This window comes from Canis lupus, chromosome 20, assembly GCF_011100685.1.
Source record: "Canis lupus familiaris isolate Mischka breed German Shepherd chromosome 20, alternate assembly UU_Cfam_GSD_1.0, whole genome shotgun sequence".
Taxonomy (NCBI): Eukaryota; Metazoa; Chordata; class Mammalia; order Carnivora; family Canidae; genus Canis; species Canis lupus.
The window spans coordinates 12,600,847-12,614,205 of record NC_049241.1 but is presented as its reverse complement, the minus strand read 5'-3'; the positions used below and the strand labels follow the sequence as shown (position 1 = coordinate 12,614,205).

Here is a 13,359-nt window from a genome sequence, read left to right as displayed (position 1 = left end):
GATCCCAGGACTCCAGGATCACGCCCTGAGCCGAAGGCAGGCGCTTTAACTGCTGAGCCACCCAGGCATCCCAAATTCAGTTTATTTAAACACTTAATTTTCTTTAAGCCAACTAAATAGAGCTCTTTTACATATTAATTTCGGCAACACCATCTGGAAATAGATTATACCATGTATCTACAACACATACACATATAGACACCCACAAACAGATGTAAACAGAGGCTTTTTAGCTTCCATTTCAAAATTACTGCCATGAATTAAGTACAATAATACAAAACTCACTAGTTAAAAAAGAAGTTGTATCTAAGTTGTTTTTCTGGGAGATAGACTAGATTAAGTTTACTTGCTTAGATGATTACAGCTTTTTAATATTTGTGGAGAAGACATTTAATTTTTTTTTTTAGAATTTATTTGTTTATGCTAGTTTTGTGCTTCATGTCTGGATGTAACAATAAAGCTCCTGATTAAGCACACACACATACATATTTTTAAATTTTTTTGAGTTAGTGATTTTCTTTCTTTTCTTTAATTTTTTAAATTTAAATTCAACTTGCCAACATATAGTATAACACCCAGTGCTGTGCTCCTCACATCAGGTGTCCTCTGTAATGCCTATCACCCAGTTAGTTACCCCATCCCCCCCCTCCTCTCCTTCCACGCCCCTCAGTTTGTTTCCCAGAGTCAGGAGTCCCTCATGATTTGTCTTCCTCTCTAATTTTTCCCCACTCAGTTTCCCCTTTTCCTTTATAGTCCCATTCACTATTTCTTTTTTTCTTTAAGATTTTTATTTATTTATTTATTCATTCATTCATGAAAGAGAGAGAGAGAGAGAGAGAGGCAGAGACACAGGCAGAGGGAGAAGTAGGCTCCATGCAGGAAGCCCAACATGGGACTCAATCCTGGGTCTCCAGTATCATGCCCTGGGCCAAAGGCAGGCGCTAAACCGCTGAGCCACCCCGGGATCCCCCCTTTCACTATATCTTATATTCCACATATCAGTGAAATTATATAATTGTCTTTCTCCAATTGGCTTACTTCACTCAATGTAATACCCTCTAGTTCCACCCACTTCAATGTAAATGGTAGGTATTCATCCTTTCTGATGGCTGAGTAATATTCCATTGTATACATATACATATACATACACCACATCTTCATTCATCTGTTGAAGGACATCTGGCTTCTTCCACAGTTTTGCTATTGTGGACACTACTGCTATGAACATTGGGGTGCAGGTGTCCTGGCGTTTCACTACATCTGTATCTTTGGGGTAAATCCCCAGTAGTGCAATTGCTGGGTCGTAGGGTAGCTCTATTTTTAACTTCTTGAACCTCCACACTATTCTCCAGGGTGGGTACACCAGCTTGCACTCCCATCAACAGTGTAAGAGGGTTCCCTTTTCTCCACATCCTAGCCAATATTTGTTATTTCTTGTCTTGTTAATTTTAGCCATTCTCACCAGTGTAAAGTGGTATCTCCTTATGGTTTTGACTTGTATTTTCCTGCTGACAAGCGATGTGGAGCTTTTTTTTTTTTTTTTTTTTTTGAGATTTTATTTATTTATTCACAAGAGACACAGAAAGAGGCAGAGACACAGGCAGAGGGAGGAGAAGCAGGCTCCATGAAGGGAGCCTGATGTGGGACTCCATCCTGGGACTCTGGGATCATGCCCTGAGCTGAAGGCAGACGCTCAACCACTGAGCCACTCAGGCACCCCTGGAGCATTTTTTATATGCGTCTGTTGTCCATGTGTATCTTCTTTGGAGAAATGAGTGTTCATGTCTTCTGCCTATTTCTTGACTGGGCTACTTACTTTTTGCATGTTTGATAAGTTCTTTATATTTATATTTCTTGGATACTAGCCCTTTATAAGATACATCATTTGCAAATATCTTCTCCCATTCTGTAGGTTGTCTTTTGGTTTTGTTGACTGTTTCCTTTGCTTTTGATCTTGATGAAGTCCCAGTAGTTCATTATTGCTTTTGCTTCCCTTGCCTTTAGAGACGGGTTTTGCAAGACGGGTTTTGAATGGCCTAGTTCAAAAAGGTTGCTGTCTGTGTTCTCCTCTAGGATTTTGATGGATTCTTGTCTCACATTTAGATCTTTCATCCTTTTTGAGTTTATCTTTGTGTATGATGTAAAAGGATGGTCCAGTTTTATTCTTCTGCATGTGGCTGTCCAATTTTCCCAACACCATTTATTGAAGAGACTGTCTTTTTTTCCATTGGATATTCTTTCCTGGTTTGTTGAAGATTTGATCATAGAGTTGAGGGTCCAGCTGGGTTCTCTATTCTGTAGCGTTGATCTATATGTCTGTTTTTGTGCCAGTACCATGCTGTAGAAGACACTTTAGATTTGTCCTCTCCAAGTCAAGTTCCAAACGACCTTTCCCCCTTTTGTTTTTTCTTTTGATAAGAATTACCTCCCTGAAGTTTGGGTATCAAAGAGATGGTCTAGGTAGGAATTCTAGATATGATCTCAGTAGAACATTTACATCACAAAGGCACAGGAAAAAAATAGTTCCTATACACCTTTTGAGATAAATAGGGAAGTTTGAAGGGTTGGTAAAAAGGACAGATAGACTGAAGTGTTTCTAGAGCCACCATCTCTGGTCCTGTAAAGACCAGATTTGTAAAACAAAACAAAACAAAACAAACAAAACAAAACAAAACAAAACAAAACAAAAAACACAAAAAAACAGCTGTCTTTAATTCCTCAAAGAATTGTGTTGCCACCTAAAGGATATGAAGGACTAACATACCCACTTGCTTCTGTTAGAATGTTTTCCTTGCCTGCTAGATACATTTAACTTAGGGGAGAGAAGACGATACAAAATTCCTATCAGGCTCTATATATCAGCTTCCAATTTGGCCAAATTTCTGACATAGAGTTATTAAATCCCTCCAAATATCTTATCAGTTTTTAGCGGGCACAAACAGTAAATATTTCTGGCAGTATTGCACAGCCATTAAATTTAATTTGTTTCCCCCTCACTGTTTAAGGAAATAAACAGCTTACCAGAAAAATCTCTCAGAGTCCCATCAACTTTGGTAAGTGCCCTCATTCCAGCATAGATATGGGGGTATTGAAGTAGATGTTAGGGAATTTGCATAGGACCTTTGAGACAATCTTTTTTCGGGTGTCCCAGTTGATTACAGCTGAGATGTTAATCCTTGGACCTGCATTTTGATGATGGACCCTTAGGTGCAATGGGGGAGGTCCAGGTATTATGCTAAGTGCCTTGGATCTGTGTGGTTCTAAAGCAAATAGCTGGCAGACCTTTGTTTACATTGTTGTTCCAAAGTCCTTTCATTTAAAAAGACTTTTTTTTTTTTTTAAGATTTTGTTTATTTGACAGTGAGAGCAAGAGAACACAGCAAGGAGAGCAGCAGGCAGAAGAGAAGCAGGCTCCTCGCTGAGGGATGCCTTAACCCACTGAGCCATCCAGGTGTCCCTCCAAAGTCCTTTCAAAGTACTCGACTGTGGCCTTGAGAGTTGTGTCAGGCTGATGGCCTCCCATCTTATTTTTTGCCCTTTTTTGCCAACTCACTAATCTCAGGAGATAAGCCATTTAAGAATAGGACAGCTAGAACGTTTGAGTGACCTTCTTTGTTGTATGGAACCAAAATGCCATGGGAAGAGAACTTCCAAACAGATCTTAAAGTCTGCCACAGATTCATCTTCCTTTTGTTTGCATGTTTCGATAATAGACCAATCAGTGCAGTCAGGGAAAACTCTCTGAATGGATTCTAAAAAATCAGCTTCCCCAAAAGCTTTGGCTGGTTCATGAGGGGCATATTAAAGATTAAGAATCTCAAATATCATCCTTGGGGGTTTGCCATTTTTGCTTCCTGTGCCCATTTTGGGGCATCATGCCAATACGCACATGAGTTGATAATGATCTGGGAGCCAGGGAGCATAATCCTGACGATGACTTGAAATTGTTCCAAAAATCAGCTTCCCCAAAAGCTTTGGCTGGTTCATGAGGGACATATTAAAGATTAAGAATCTCAAATATCATCCTTGGGGGTTTCCCATTTTTGCTTCCTGTGCCCATTTTGGGGCATCATGCCAATACGCACATGAGTTGATAAAGATCTGGGAGCCAGGGAGCATAATCCTGATGATGACTTGAAATTGTTCCAAAAACTTCTGGGATCCTCCCTAGGTTTAGGAAATTTTTTGCCTATAGCCCTAAATTTCACCTTTGACCAAGGAGTAAAAGATGCCTAAGGAGGCATCTGAGATTGGACCAAGGTTGCAGGTTGCATCCTGCAAATTTAGGGGGTTTTATTTTAAAAAGTAACTATTTAATAGTCTCTTAGAGTGGAAAGGCAATTCAGAGAGAGAATTAGGAAACTGGGAGCACTCTGGGAAAGGACAGAGGGAGTAGGAGGAGTCACATTAGTCTCAGGTACCTCTTGTGTCTTTAATTTTTCATTAGCCTTTTGTAATGACTCTTCAGTGAAGTGATTTTGAAATCTCGAAGCCTGTGGGAAGCTTCTGCATACCAGTTAAAATAGGTATTCCATTTGGTTTAATTCAGGAACTCTTCCTTTCAAGTGCACATCTCAAACAATCTGGTCCAATTGGCCTGTTCCCTTTAATGCCCATTGTAATTCTATGTTTTTAGATAAGATTTTGCCGTTTTTGTAGGTATCTACAGCTTTCTGGGACTATCATTTTTAGACATAAAATGAGCAGGTAAAACCATAAAATGCTGGAAGTAGTGTGCTTATCTTTTTAAAATTCTATTTATTCGTTCATTTGAGAGAGAGAGAACAAGCAGAGAAAGGGGCAGAAGGAGAAGCAGACTCCCCGCTGAGCAGGGAGTCTGAGTGTGGGGACTCTACCCTAGGACCTTGGGATCTTGACCTGAGCTGAAAGCAGACACACAACCCACTGAGCCACCCAGGCAGCCTGTGCATAACTCTTTAGATTTATTTATTTTTTTAAAGATTTTATTTATTTATTCATTAGAGACACACACAGAAAGAGAGGCAGAGACACAGGCGGAGGGAGAAGCAGGCTCCATGCAGGGAGCCCGATGCGGGACTCCATCCTAGGTCTCCAGGATCGCTCCCTGGGCTGAAGATGTTGCTAAACCGCTGAGCCACCTGGGGCTGCCCAAACTCTTTAGATTTAAAAAATCCCATTCCTTTTACCTACGAGTAAAAGAAGTTTCAGTGTCTCTTGAAGCTAGGCAAATGGATGTGCCTCTGGGTAGGGGATTGTGTGGTGTTTCAGTGTACCTCATTGCACAGAAATTTCCTTGAGGTTAGCAGGTGACCTAGTATCAATCTAACCCATCCCATGACCATCTCATCATAATATGGGACTATTTGGGTTAGGTGGCCAGCACTGTAACAGCTTTTAACTGTTTGATTCATGACCACCAATTTTGTGGCTCTTTTGGCTTCTGAGATTCCCGTTAGCAATAACCTATACTCATCGGACCCAGTTTAAGTCAGACTCAGTCCAATTTCAGATCTGATCTGGCTCTGGTACCTATGTTGGACCCAGACTGGGAAAAGAACTGAATCAGCAGACTCCAAAGAATCAGGATTGCAGTCTGATTAAAATGAAAACAAAACAAAACAAAACAAAACAAAACAAAACCCACAATAACAACAAAAACAAATGGAGAACTACAGCAGCCACCAGGAGTACCAATGTGAAATCTGGAATCTGGGGACAAAACCAAGGATTGGAATTTCCAACCAAGTAGGGAACAGTGGAAAGCAAATGAGACAAGGAGCTCAATACAAAGAACAGAGCTGAGAACTGAGAGAACTTAACCTGAGAAACAGGGAGACAGAGAACTCACAGTGTTCACCAGTGCCATGAGTGTGTTTCTCACTGTTTCCAAATGCCATCAGAGGTTCCTTTTGGATCCTACTGCTGCTACAAATCTGTTAAACCCAAACTCAACTGAGTAAATTTAAAGATCTGATTGGCTTTATTCAACAACTCATGAACTGGAAGTATCCCATCCCGCAAGCAGAAAAGAGCTTTGAGGAGCTGTGCAAAAAAGGAAGGCTTTTAAAGGCAGAAACAGGGGCGGGACAAGAGTTATTAGTAAAAGCAAAGATTGTTCCAGGTAAGGTAACCTTCCTTTGGGCCAGGGCCAGGGTCTATCATGCTGATGACCTCACTAGTGCTGATCAGGAAATTCCAGATTGACTGGTCAGTCTGGAGTTGATGACAGGAAAAGTCACATTCCTGCAGTTAAGTCTTGGTTTGCCTAAATGAGGGCAAGGGATTCCATTTTGGGCCTGCTGTCCTCCCCAACCCCCTTTCAAAAACAATCTCAATTGCCCCAAGGACTTTAGTTAGTAAGGTTGCAATATATTTTTTAAAGATTTTATTTATTTATTCATGAGAGAAAGAGAGAGAGAGAGAGAGGCAGAGACACAGGCAGAGACACGCAGGGAACCCGACGTGGGACTCAATCCCAGGTCTCCAGGATCAGGCCCTGGGCTGAAGGCGGCGCTAAACCGCTGAGCCACCCGGGCTGCCCCTAAGGTTGCAATATTGATTCATCAATTGTTAACAGCTGTAAGAAAGTTAACAAATGTAATTGGGGAAGGTGTGACTGAGGAAGGAGGGTTATGGGAACTCTTCGTCCTAGTTGCTCAGTTTTTAGTACACCTAAAACTCTCCTTCCCCAAATAAAGGCTGCTTAAAAAAAAGAATTATTTTCTCTTTCATGTAGGAATCCCTTCCTGAACAGTACAATTAGGCTGCTATGAAATTATAAGGTTTTAGAGGAAAGAGATTCTTAAATTTTATCTTATCCCAAACCTTTACTTCATACTAAGGAAGTAGAAGCCCAGAGGAGAGGTGACTGGCCCGAGATTGCACGGTAATTTAGTTTTTATGGCCAAAATTACAACTTTTATTTTATTGAACACAAGCCTTTTCCTTCCTAGCAGACTGCTCTTTGCACCACCCTACACTGCATTACGTACCTACTTTCTACCTACGGAATTCTCAAATGGTTGGCTTTTCTTAAACTGGGGTTGACTAGCTCAGGTTTAGAATGATGAGGAATGTTTGTTCCTTCTGTAGGGGCAAGGGCAGGCTGCACTGGCGTGATGATTATTCTGAGCTGAAGGCCACCTGGATCCTGCAGGCTCCACAGAAATTTTTGCACCTCTGTTACCTACCTAGAAGAATCAAAACTGGGGGTCTTTCCAAGAATAAGGATTATTAGCAGAGATAAATTTTATCCGAGTGACTCATTTGCATCACAGGGCTAACATCTAATTACCAAACTTCTGGGGTGCTCGACTGGCTCAGCTGGTAGAGCGTGCCACTCGTGGTCTTGGAGTTGTGAGTCAGAGCCCCTATCAAAAAAATGAAGTCTTAAAAAAAACAAAAACAAAACATCTCCTCTTCATATTGCTCTGTGAAGTGCATTCCTTTCCTCTGAAGTCCCAGCCCCCAGCCGCCTTCCACTTATTTCAGGATGACATATATACCTCACTTTGCCAGTCTTTGTGGAGTTTCCACGTCTTTGTGGATTCCCTGTAGATATGCTTTTGAATTTTATTTTCTCCTGTTCATCTGTCTCATGTCAATTTAATTCTGAGTCCAGCTAGAAGGATTTGTGAGAGGACAGGAATTCTTCCCCCCTGACACTTCTAAAGAGAACTCCCTGTTTCTTGCTTCTCTTTTCCTGAGGCCAACAGTTTCCATTTAAAAGGCAGAGCTGACACTCTTCCTCTTGCAGATGGGAGTGGGGGGGGGGGGGCATCTATACGGCCTGGAGTGACATCCATGGCTAATGAAAAATTCTTAACTGACTGGGCTAACGTACAGAAATATCCCGTGGATGAGGTTCAGCTGCTGTCATTTTAAGAGGCTATGAGGCTGATAATGAGGTCAGTAGGAACATATGGAATGTGTCACACCCATTTTATTCCTTGGCCAAAGCTATTATCCTGTTAGACAAGTGTGAAGCTAACAAAACAGATGCCTAAGAGACTAGATTTCAGAATCCTCATACTGACTGCTTCATTTGCTCAAAATGACTTTATTGATTTAAGTAGAAATGGTCCCTGTCCTTAGGAGATTACAATTTAAAATCATGTCCCTAACTGTGATATTACCTCATCTGTGCCTCAGTTTTCTGATAGCTGAGACTAAAAGGGTCTTCAAGGATGCATTCAGCTCTGATTGCCTAGATTTTTATGTTTCTTATTACAACAGCCATAAGGCAAACTTATCAGTCCCTCTTATCTCTTATCCCATCCTCACCATCCACACTGCAGGACACTGGGATTCCTGACCTTTACACATGACTTTTGAATGTGTCTGAGCACATGATCCTGCATTCCTATTCTTTTAACTTAATTCTACACAAAGTTCAAAGGCAAGAGTGTACTAAATCCCATAGAATTTAGTACACTACTTGACTGAGTTCAGCAGAGAATGTCTCTTCAATTAAAACAACAAATAAGGGTGGTACCTTTATCCCTATTTTATTTTAATATTTTATTTGTTTATGAGAGAGAGAGAGACACAGAGTGAGAGAGAGGAGGAACAGTGGGGAGAGAGAAATGCAAGCTCCTCGCTGACCAGGAAGCCCCACACGGGGCTCGATTCCAGCATGCTGGGATCACAATCTGAGTGGAAGGCAGACACTCAACCGACTGAGCCACTGAGGCACCCCATCCCTATTTAAAGATGAGAAGCGGAGACCCTGAATTGTTAACAAAATGTCCTAAGATACTATGCCCTAGAAATAGTAACTAGCATTTAGTGAATATTAATAAATAGAGGCACAGAGAGGTTAAGCAACTTCGATAGTTCACACAGCTGATGGGCAGAGGAGCTGATGATCACAATCAGCCCTTCTAAACTATGTAGGCTATATGTAATAAGTATATCATCCTGCCTTTTGCTACCTTACTTAATCTAACTTAATGTAAACTGTTAAAATGAGTTACTTCAAAGATGAGGGGATTGAGGATTACCTTTTTCTTGTCACATTTCTGTATTATTTGATATTACAGCCATAATATTGTGCTTATATGATAAAAAAATCCCCCCATTCTTTTAATGGCAAACTAGAATTAGAAGGTAAGAATGACTTTTTCATTAAATGGTTTTAGAGGTGAAGGGAACTGCAATAATTGTAAAGGTTGAGGAATGTTCAATTTCTCATTTTCATATGTGTGTTTATTTGTTTCTTGTCCTTCCAACCAGAATGAAAGCTCTGGATGGTCAGCACCTAAGTACCTACCAAGTCATGGTTCCAGCCACCATCATTGCTTCCTAAAACTAATACAACAGCTTCCTAACCATCTCACCACTTCTATTCTTTCCCTCTGCATTTGTTTGCTACAGCTCCCATAAGAAAGAACCATAAACTGAGTGCTAAAAACCACAGTTTGTCCCACAGTTCTGGAGGTTGCAAGTGCAAGATAAAGATGTTGGCCAGGTTGGTCCTTTGCTGTAAAAGAGAATCTGTCCCATGCCACTCCTTTTTTAAAATTTTTTTAGAAGATTTATTTATTTATTCATGAGAGAGAGAGAGAGAGAGAGAGAGAGAGAGAGGCAGAGACACAGGAGGAGGGAGAAGCAGGCTCCATGCCGGGAGCCCGACGTGGGACTCGATCCCGGGACTCCAGGATCACACCCTGGGCCAAAGGCAGGCGGTAAACCGCTGAGCCAGCCAGGGATCCCCTCCTATGCCTCTCCTCTTGATCCTGGTGGCTTCCTGGCCATTCCTTGGTGTTCCCTGGCTTGCAGCTGCAACATTTCAGTGTCTGCCTCTGTCATCACATGGTCTTCTCCTCTCCTGTGTATCTTCTGCTATTCTTATAAGGATACCAGTTATTTTGGATTAAGAGTCGACTCTTCTCCAGTATGATCATCTTCACTGATTATGTCTGCAATGGCCCTATTTCCAAACAAGGTCACTGAGGTATTGGGGGTTAGGACTCCAACATACCTTGTGGAGGGACACAATTCAACCCATAATGACAATTCTCCTTGGAGCCACCAGAGTCAACTTTTAAAAATATAAATTGGTTAGCTCACCTGATTCCCCATCATACCAAGAGTAATATCCGAACTAGGGATACCAGGTCCTATTTCCTCTGGTCCCTGCCTATTTCTCCATCCACATCTCTTTCTACTCCCTGCCTTATTAATCTGAGCTAGGCACACTGTTTTTCTGTTTACAGAGCATTCCATGCCCCCTCTCCCACAGGGTCTTTGCTGTTCCTTCTGTTTGGGATGTGCTTCCATCAGATCTGTGCTTGGTTCTCTTTCTCACTTCCTCCCAGTCTTCCCATCCAGGGTTACCTCCTCTGAGAGGTCTATTCTGATTCTAACTAGAACAAGGGGCTACTCTTGTATCCTTCTATTGTTCAGTTTCCTTATAATGCTCAGTACTACATGGCATTATATTTTTAAAAGATTTTATTTATTTATTCATGAGAGAGAGAGAAAGAGAGAGAGAGAGAGAGAGGCAGAGACACAGGCAGAGAGAGAAGCAGGCTCCATGCAGGCAGCCCGATGTGGGACTCAATCCCGGGACTCTGGGATCAGGCCCTGAGCCAAAGGCAGATACTCAACTGCTCGGCCACCGAGGTGTCCCACTACATGGCATTATATCTTCTATTTATTTGTTTCTTATATTACATGTCTCTTCACTAGAATGTAAGCTCCATGAGGGCAAGGACTTTTTTTTTTTTAGTATGAAAGACTTGCTGATATTTACATTTATTTTTTAATTAAATTAAACTTTTGAACATGCAACTCATTTCCATAGTGGAAACAGACAAACAAAAGACAGCTAGAGAAGTCTCATTCCCATTCCTGCCTCTGGCCACCCAGTTTCTTCTATCCCATAGGAAACCATTTTTACTGGTCTTCCAGCATTTCTTTATGCAGATACACTGGATACTTGTATATATGTACATACTTTGCATTTACAGTCCTTTAAAACATTTCTTGGACATCATCCCATATCAGTTTATAGAGAATTTCCTCATTTGTTTCTATAGCTGCATAGTATTCCCTTTTGGGGCCACACTATGGTTGTTTTTTGTTTTTCTAATTTTAATTTTTACAAAAGATTTTATTTTTTTATTCCTGAGAGATACAGAGAGAGAGAGAGAGAGAGAGAGGCAGAGACACAGGCAGAGGGAGAAGCAGGCTCCATGCAGGGAGCCCAACGTGGGACTGGATCCAGGGACTCTGGGATCATGCCCTGAGCCAAAGGTGGTGCTACACTGCTGAGCCACGCAGGGATCCCCAATTTAAATTTTTTTGTATATTTTTTATTGGAGTTCAATTTGCCAACATATAGCATAACACCCAGTGCTCATCCTGCCAAGTGCCCCCCTCAATGCCCATCACCCAGTCACCCCAACCGCCTGCCCACCTCCCTTCCACCACCCCTTATTCATTTCCCAGAGTTAGGAGTCTCTCATGTTCTGTATTTCTCACTGATTCTTTCTTTCTTTCTTTCTTTCTTTCTTTCTTTCTTTCTTTCTTTCTTTCTTTCTTTCTTTCTTTCTTTCTTTCTTTCTTCCTTCCTTCCTTCCTTCCTTCCTTCCTTTTTCTTTCTTTCTTTCTTTCTTTCTTTCTTTCTTTCTTTCTTTCTTTCTTTCTTTCTTTCTTCTTTTTTAAATATTTATTTATTTATTTATTTATGATAGACATAGAAAGAGAGAGAGAGAGGCAGAGACACAGGAGGATGGAGCAGGCTCCATGCACCGGGAGCCTGATGCGGGACTCGATCCCGGGTCTCCAGGATTGCGCCCTGGGCCAAAGGCAGGTGCTAAAACACTGAGCCACCCAGGGATCCCCCTCTCACTGATACTTTCACTCATTTTCTCTCCTTTCCCTTTATTCCCTTTCACTAATTTTTATATTCCCCAAATGAATGAGACCATATAATGTTTGTCCTTCTCCGATTGACTTGCTTCACTCAGCATAATACCCTCCAGTTCCATCCACGTCGAAGCAAATGGTGGGTATTCATCCTTTCTCATGGCTGAGTAATATTCCACTGTATACATAGACCACATCTTCTTTATCCACTCATCTTTCGATGGACCCCTAGGCTCCTCCCACAGTTTGGCTACTGTGGACATTGCTGCTAGAAACACCGGGGTGCAGGTGACCTGCCGTTTCCCTGCATCTGCATCTTTGGGGTAAATCCCCAGCAGTGCAATGGCTGGGTCGCACACTCGGGGTTTTTTTAAATCGGTTCCCCCTTGATACAACACTTAGGGCTTCCCATCTTTTGCGACGACCAAAAATGTAGGAAGAGGTCTTCGCTGCATGGCGAGTGGCTCGCGCGTTGAAGACTTTCCGCGGAGAGCCGACTGTCCATAAACGGTTGCAGCAAGAGCGAGCTGACCCCTGTTAGGAGCCAGCCAGCAGCGCAGGTGGGGAGCCCTGGGGCCGCTCCCAGGGCCGCTCCCCGGTACGCGGCGCTTCGCGGAGGCTCCAGCAGGTGGCGCTGCAGGCGGCAGCCGCGCCCGGCCGCCCGGGCCACGTCGCTCTTGCCGTGGGCGCCGCCGGTGGCGCGGGGACGAGCGTGGGGGGCAGGGCGAGTCATATGACCCGCTCGGCTTCCTGGCTCCGGCCGCCGCCGCCCGCCCGTGTCCGCCAGTGGTGCGCCGCGGCCCCGAGGAGCCGTTGAGGGGTCGGGGCTGAGGCCCGCTCGAGTGGAAGCCGTCGCTGCCGCCGCCGCCGCCGCCGCCGCCGCCCGCCCGCCCGGCCGCCCGCGCGTTCTCCCTCCCGGCCGCCATCATGCTGGCGCTCATCTCCCGCCTGCTGGACTGGTTTCGCTCGCTCTTCTGGAAGGAGGAGATGGAGCTGACGCTGGTGGGGCTGCAGTACTCGGGCAAGACCACCTTCGTCAATGTCATCGCGGTGAGTGCCGCCGTCCGCGAGTCCGGCCCGGCGCCGGCCCGAAGGCCCGGGCCGGGGCTGCCGTCAGCGCGACGGGGCTAATGGGAGTGGGACGAGGGGAGGAGGTCAGCCGTTCCTGCCCCCTCCGCGGGCTGGGGCCGGGGGCCGGGGGCCGGGGTTCCCGCGTGCTGTGGTGCGCCGCGCCCGGCCGCCGCCTTCTGCAAAGGGCCGGCCGGGTCCTCCTCGCGGGCGGGGGCTTGGAAGGGGCACACGTTGGCCTCGTCGCGCCTGTAGGGATGGGGGTCTGCGCATCGGGTTTGCTCCGGGGCGGGGGTGGGGGGACACCTGAAGGCTTCGCTCCAGCCTGCACTTCCCCGAAGGGTGGGATTTGGCGAGCTGTCAGCCCCGTGAGAAAGCGTGAGGCTCGGAGCGTCTCTCAAGTGGCCGCTCGGGACGGGGAGCGCCGTGGTGCGG

The 13,359-nt window shown here is 44.2% G+C and overlaps 1 protein-coding gene across 1 annotated transcript in view; it reads left to right on the top strand.

Annotated features, from left to right (window-relative positions):
• Nucleotides 1–12,585: 12,585 nt before the first annotated feature.
• ARL8B (ADP ribosylation factor like GTPase 8B) overlaps nucleotides 12,586–13,359 on the top strand; it is a 45,585-nt gene continuing 44,811 nt past the window's right edge. Inside the window, exon 1 of the mRNA XM_038565785.1 lies at nucleotides 12,586–12,906. Coding sequence (XP_038421713.1) covers nucleotides 12,784–12,906 — 123 coding nt within the window. The 5' untranslated portion in view covers nucleotides 12,586–12,783. The remainder of the gene's footprint in view (nucleotides 12,907–13,359) is intronic.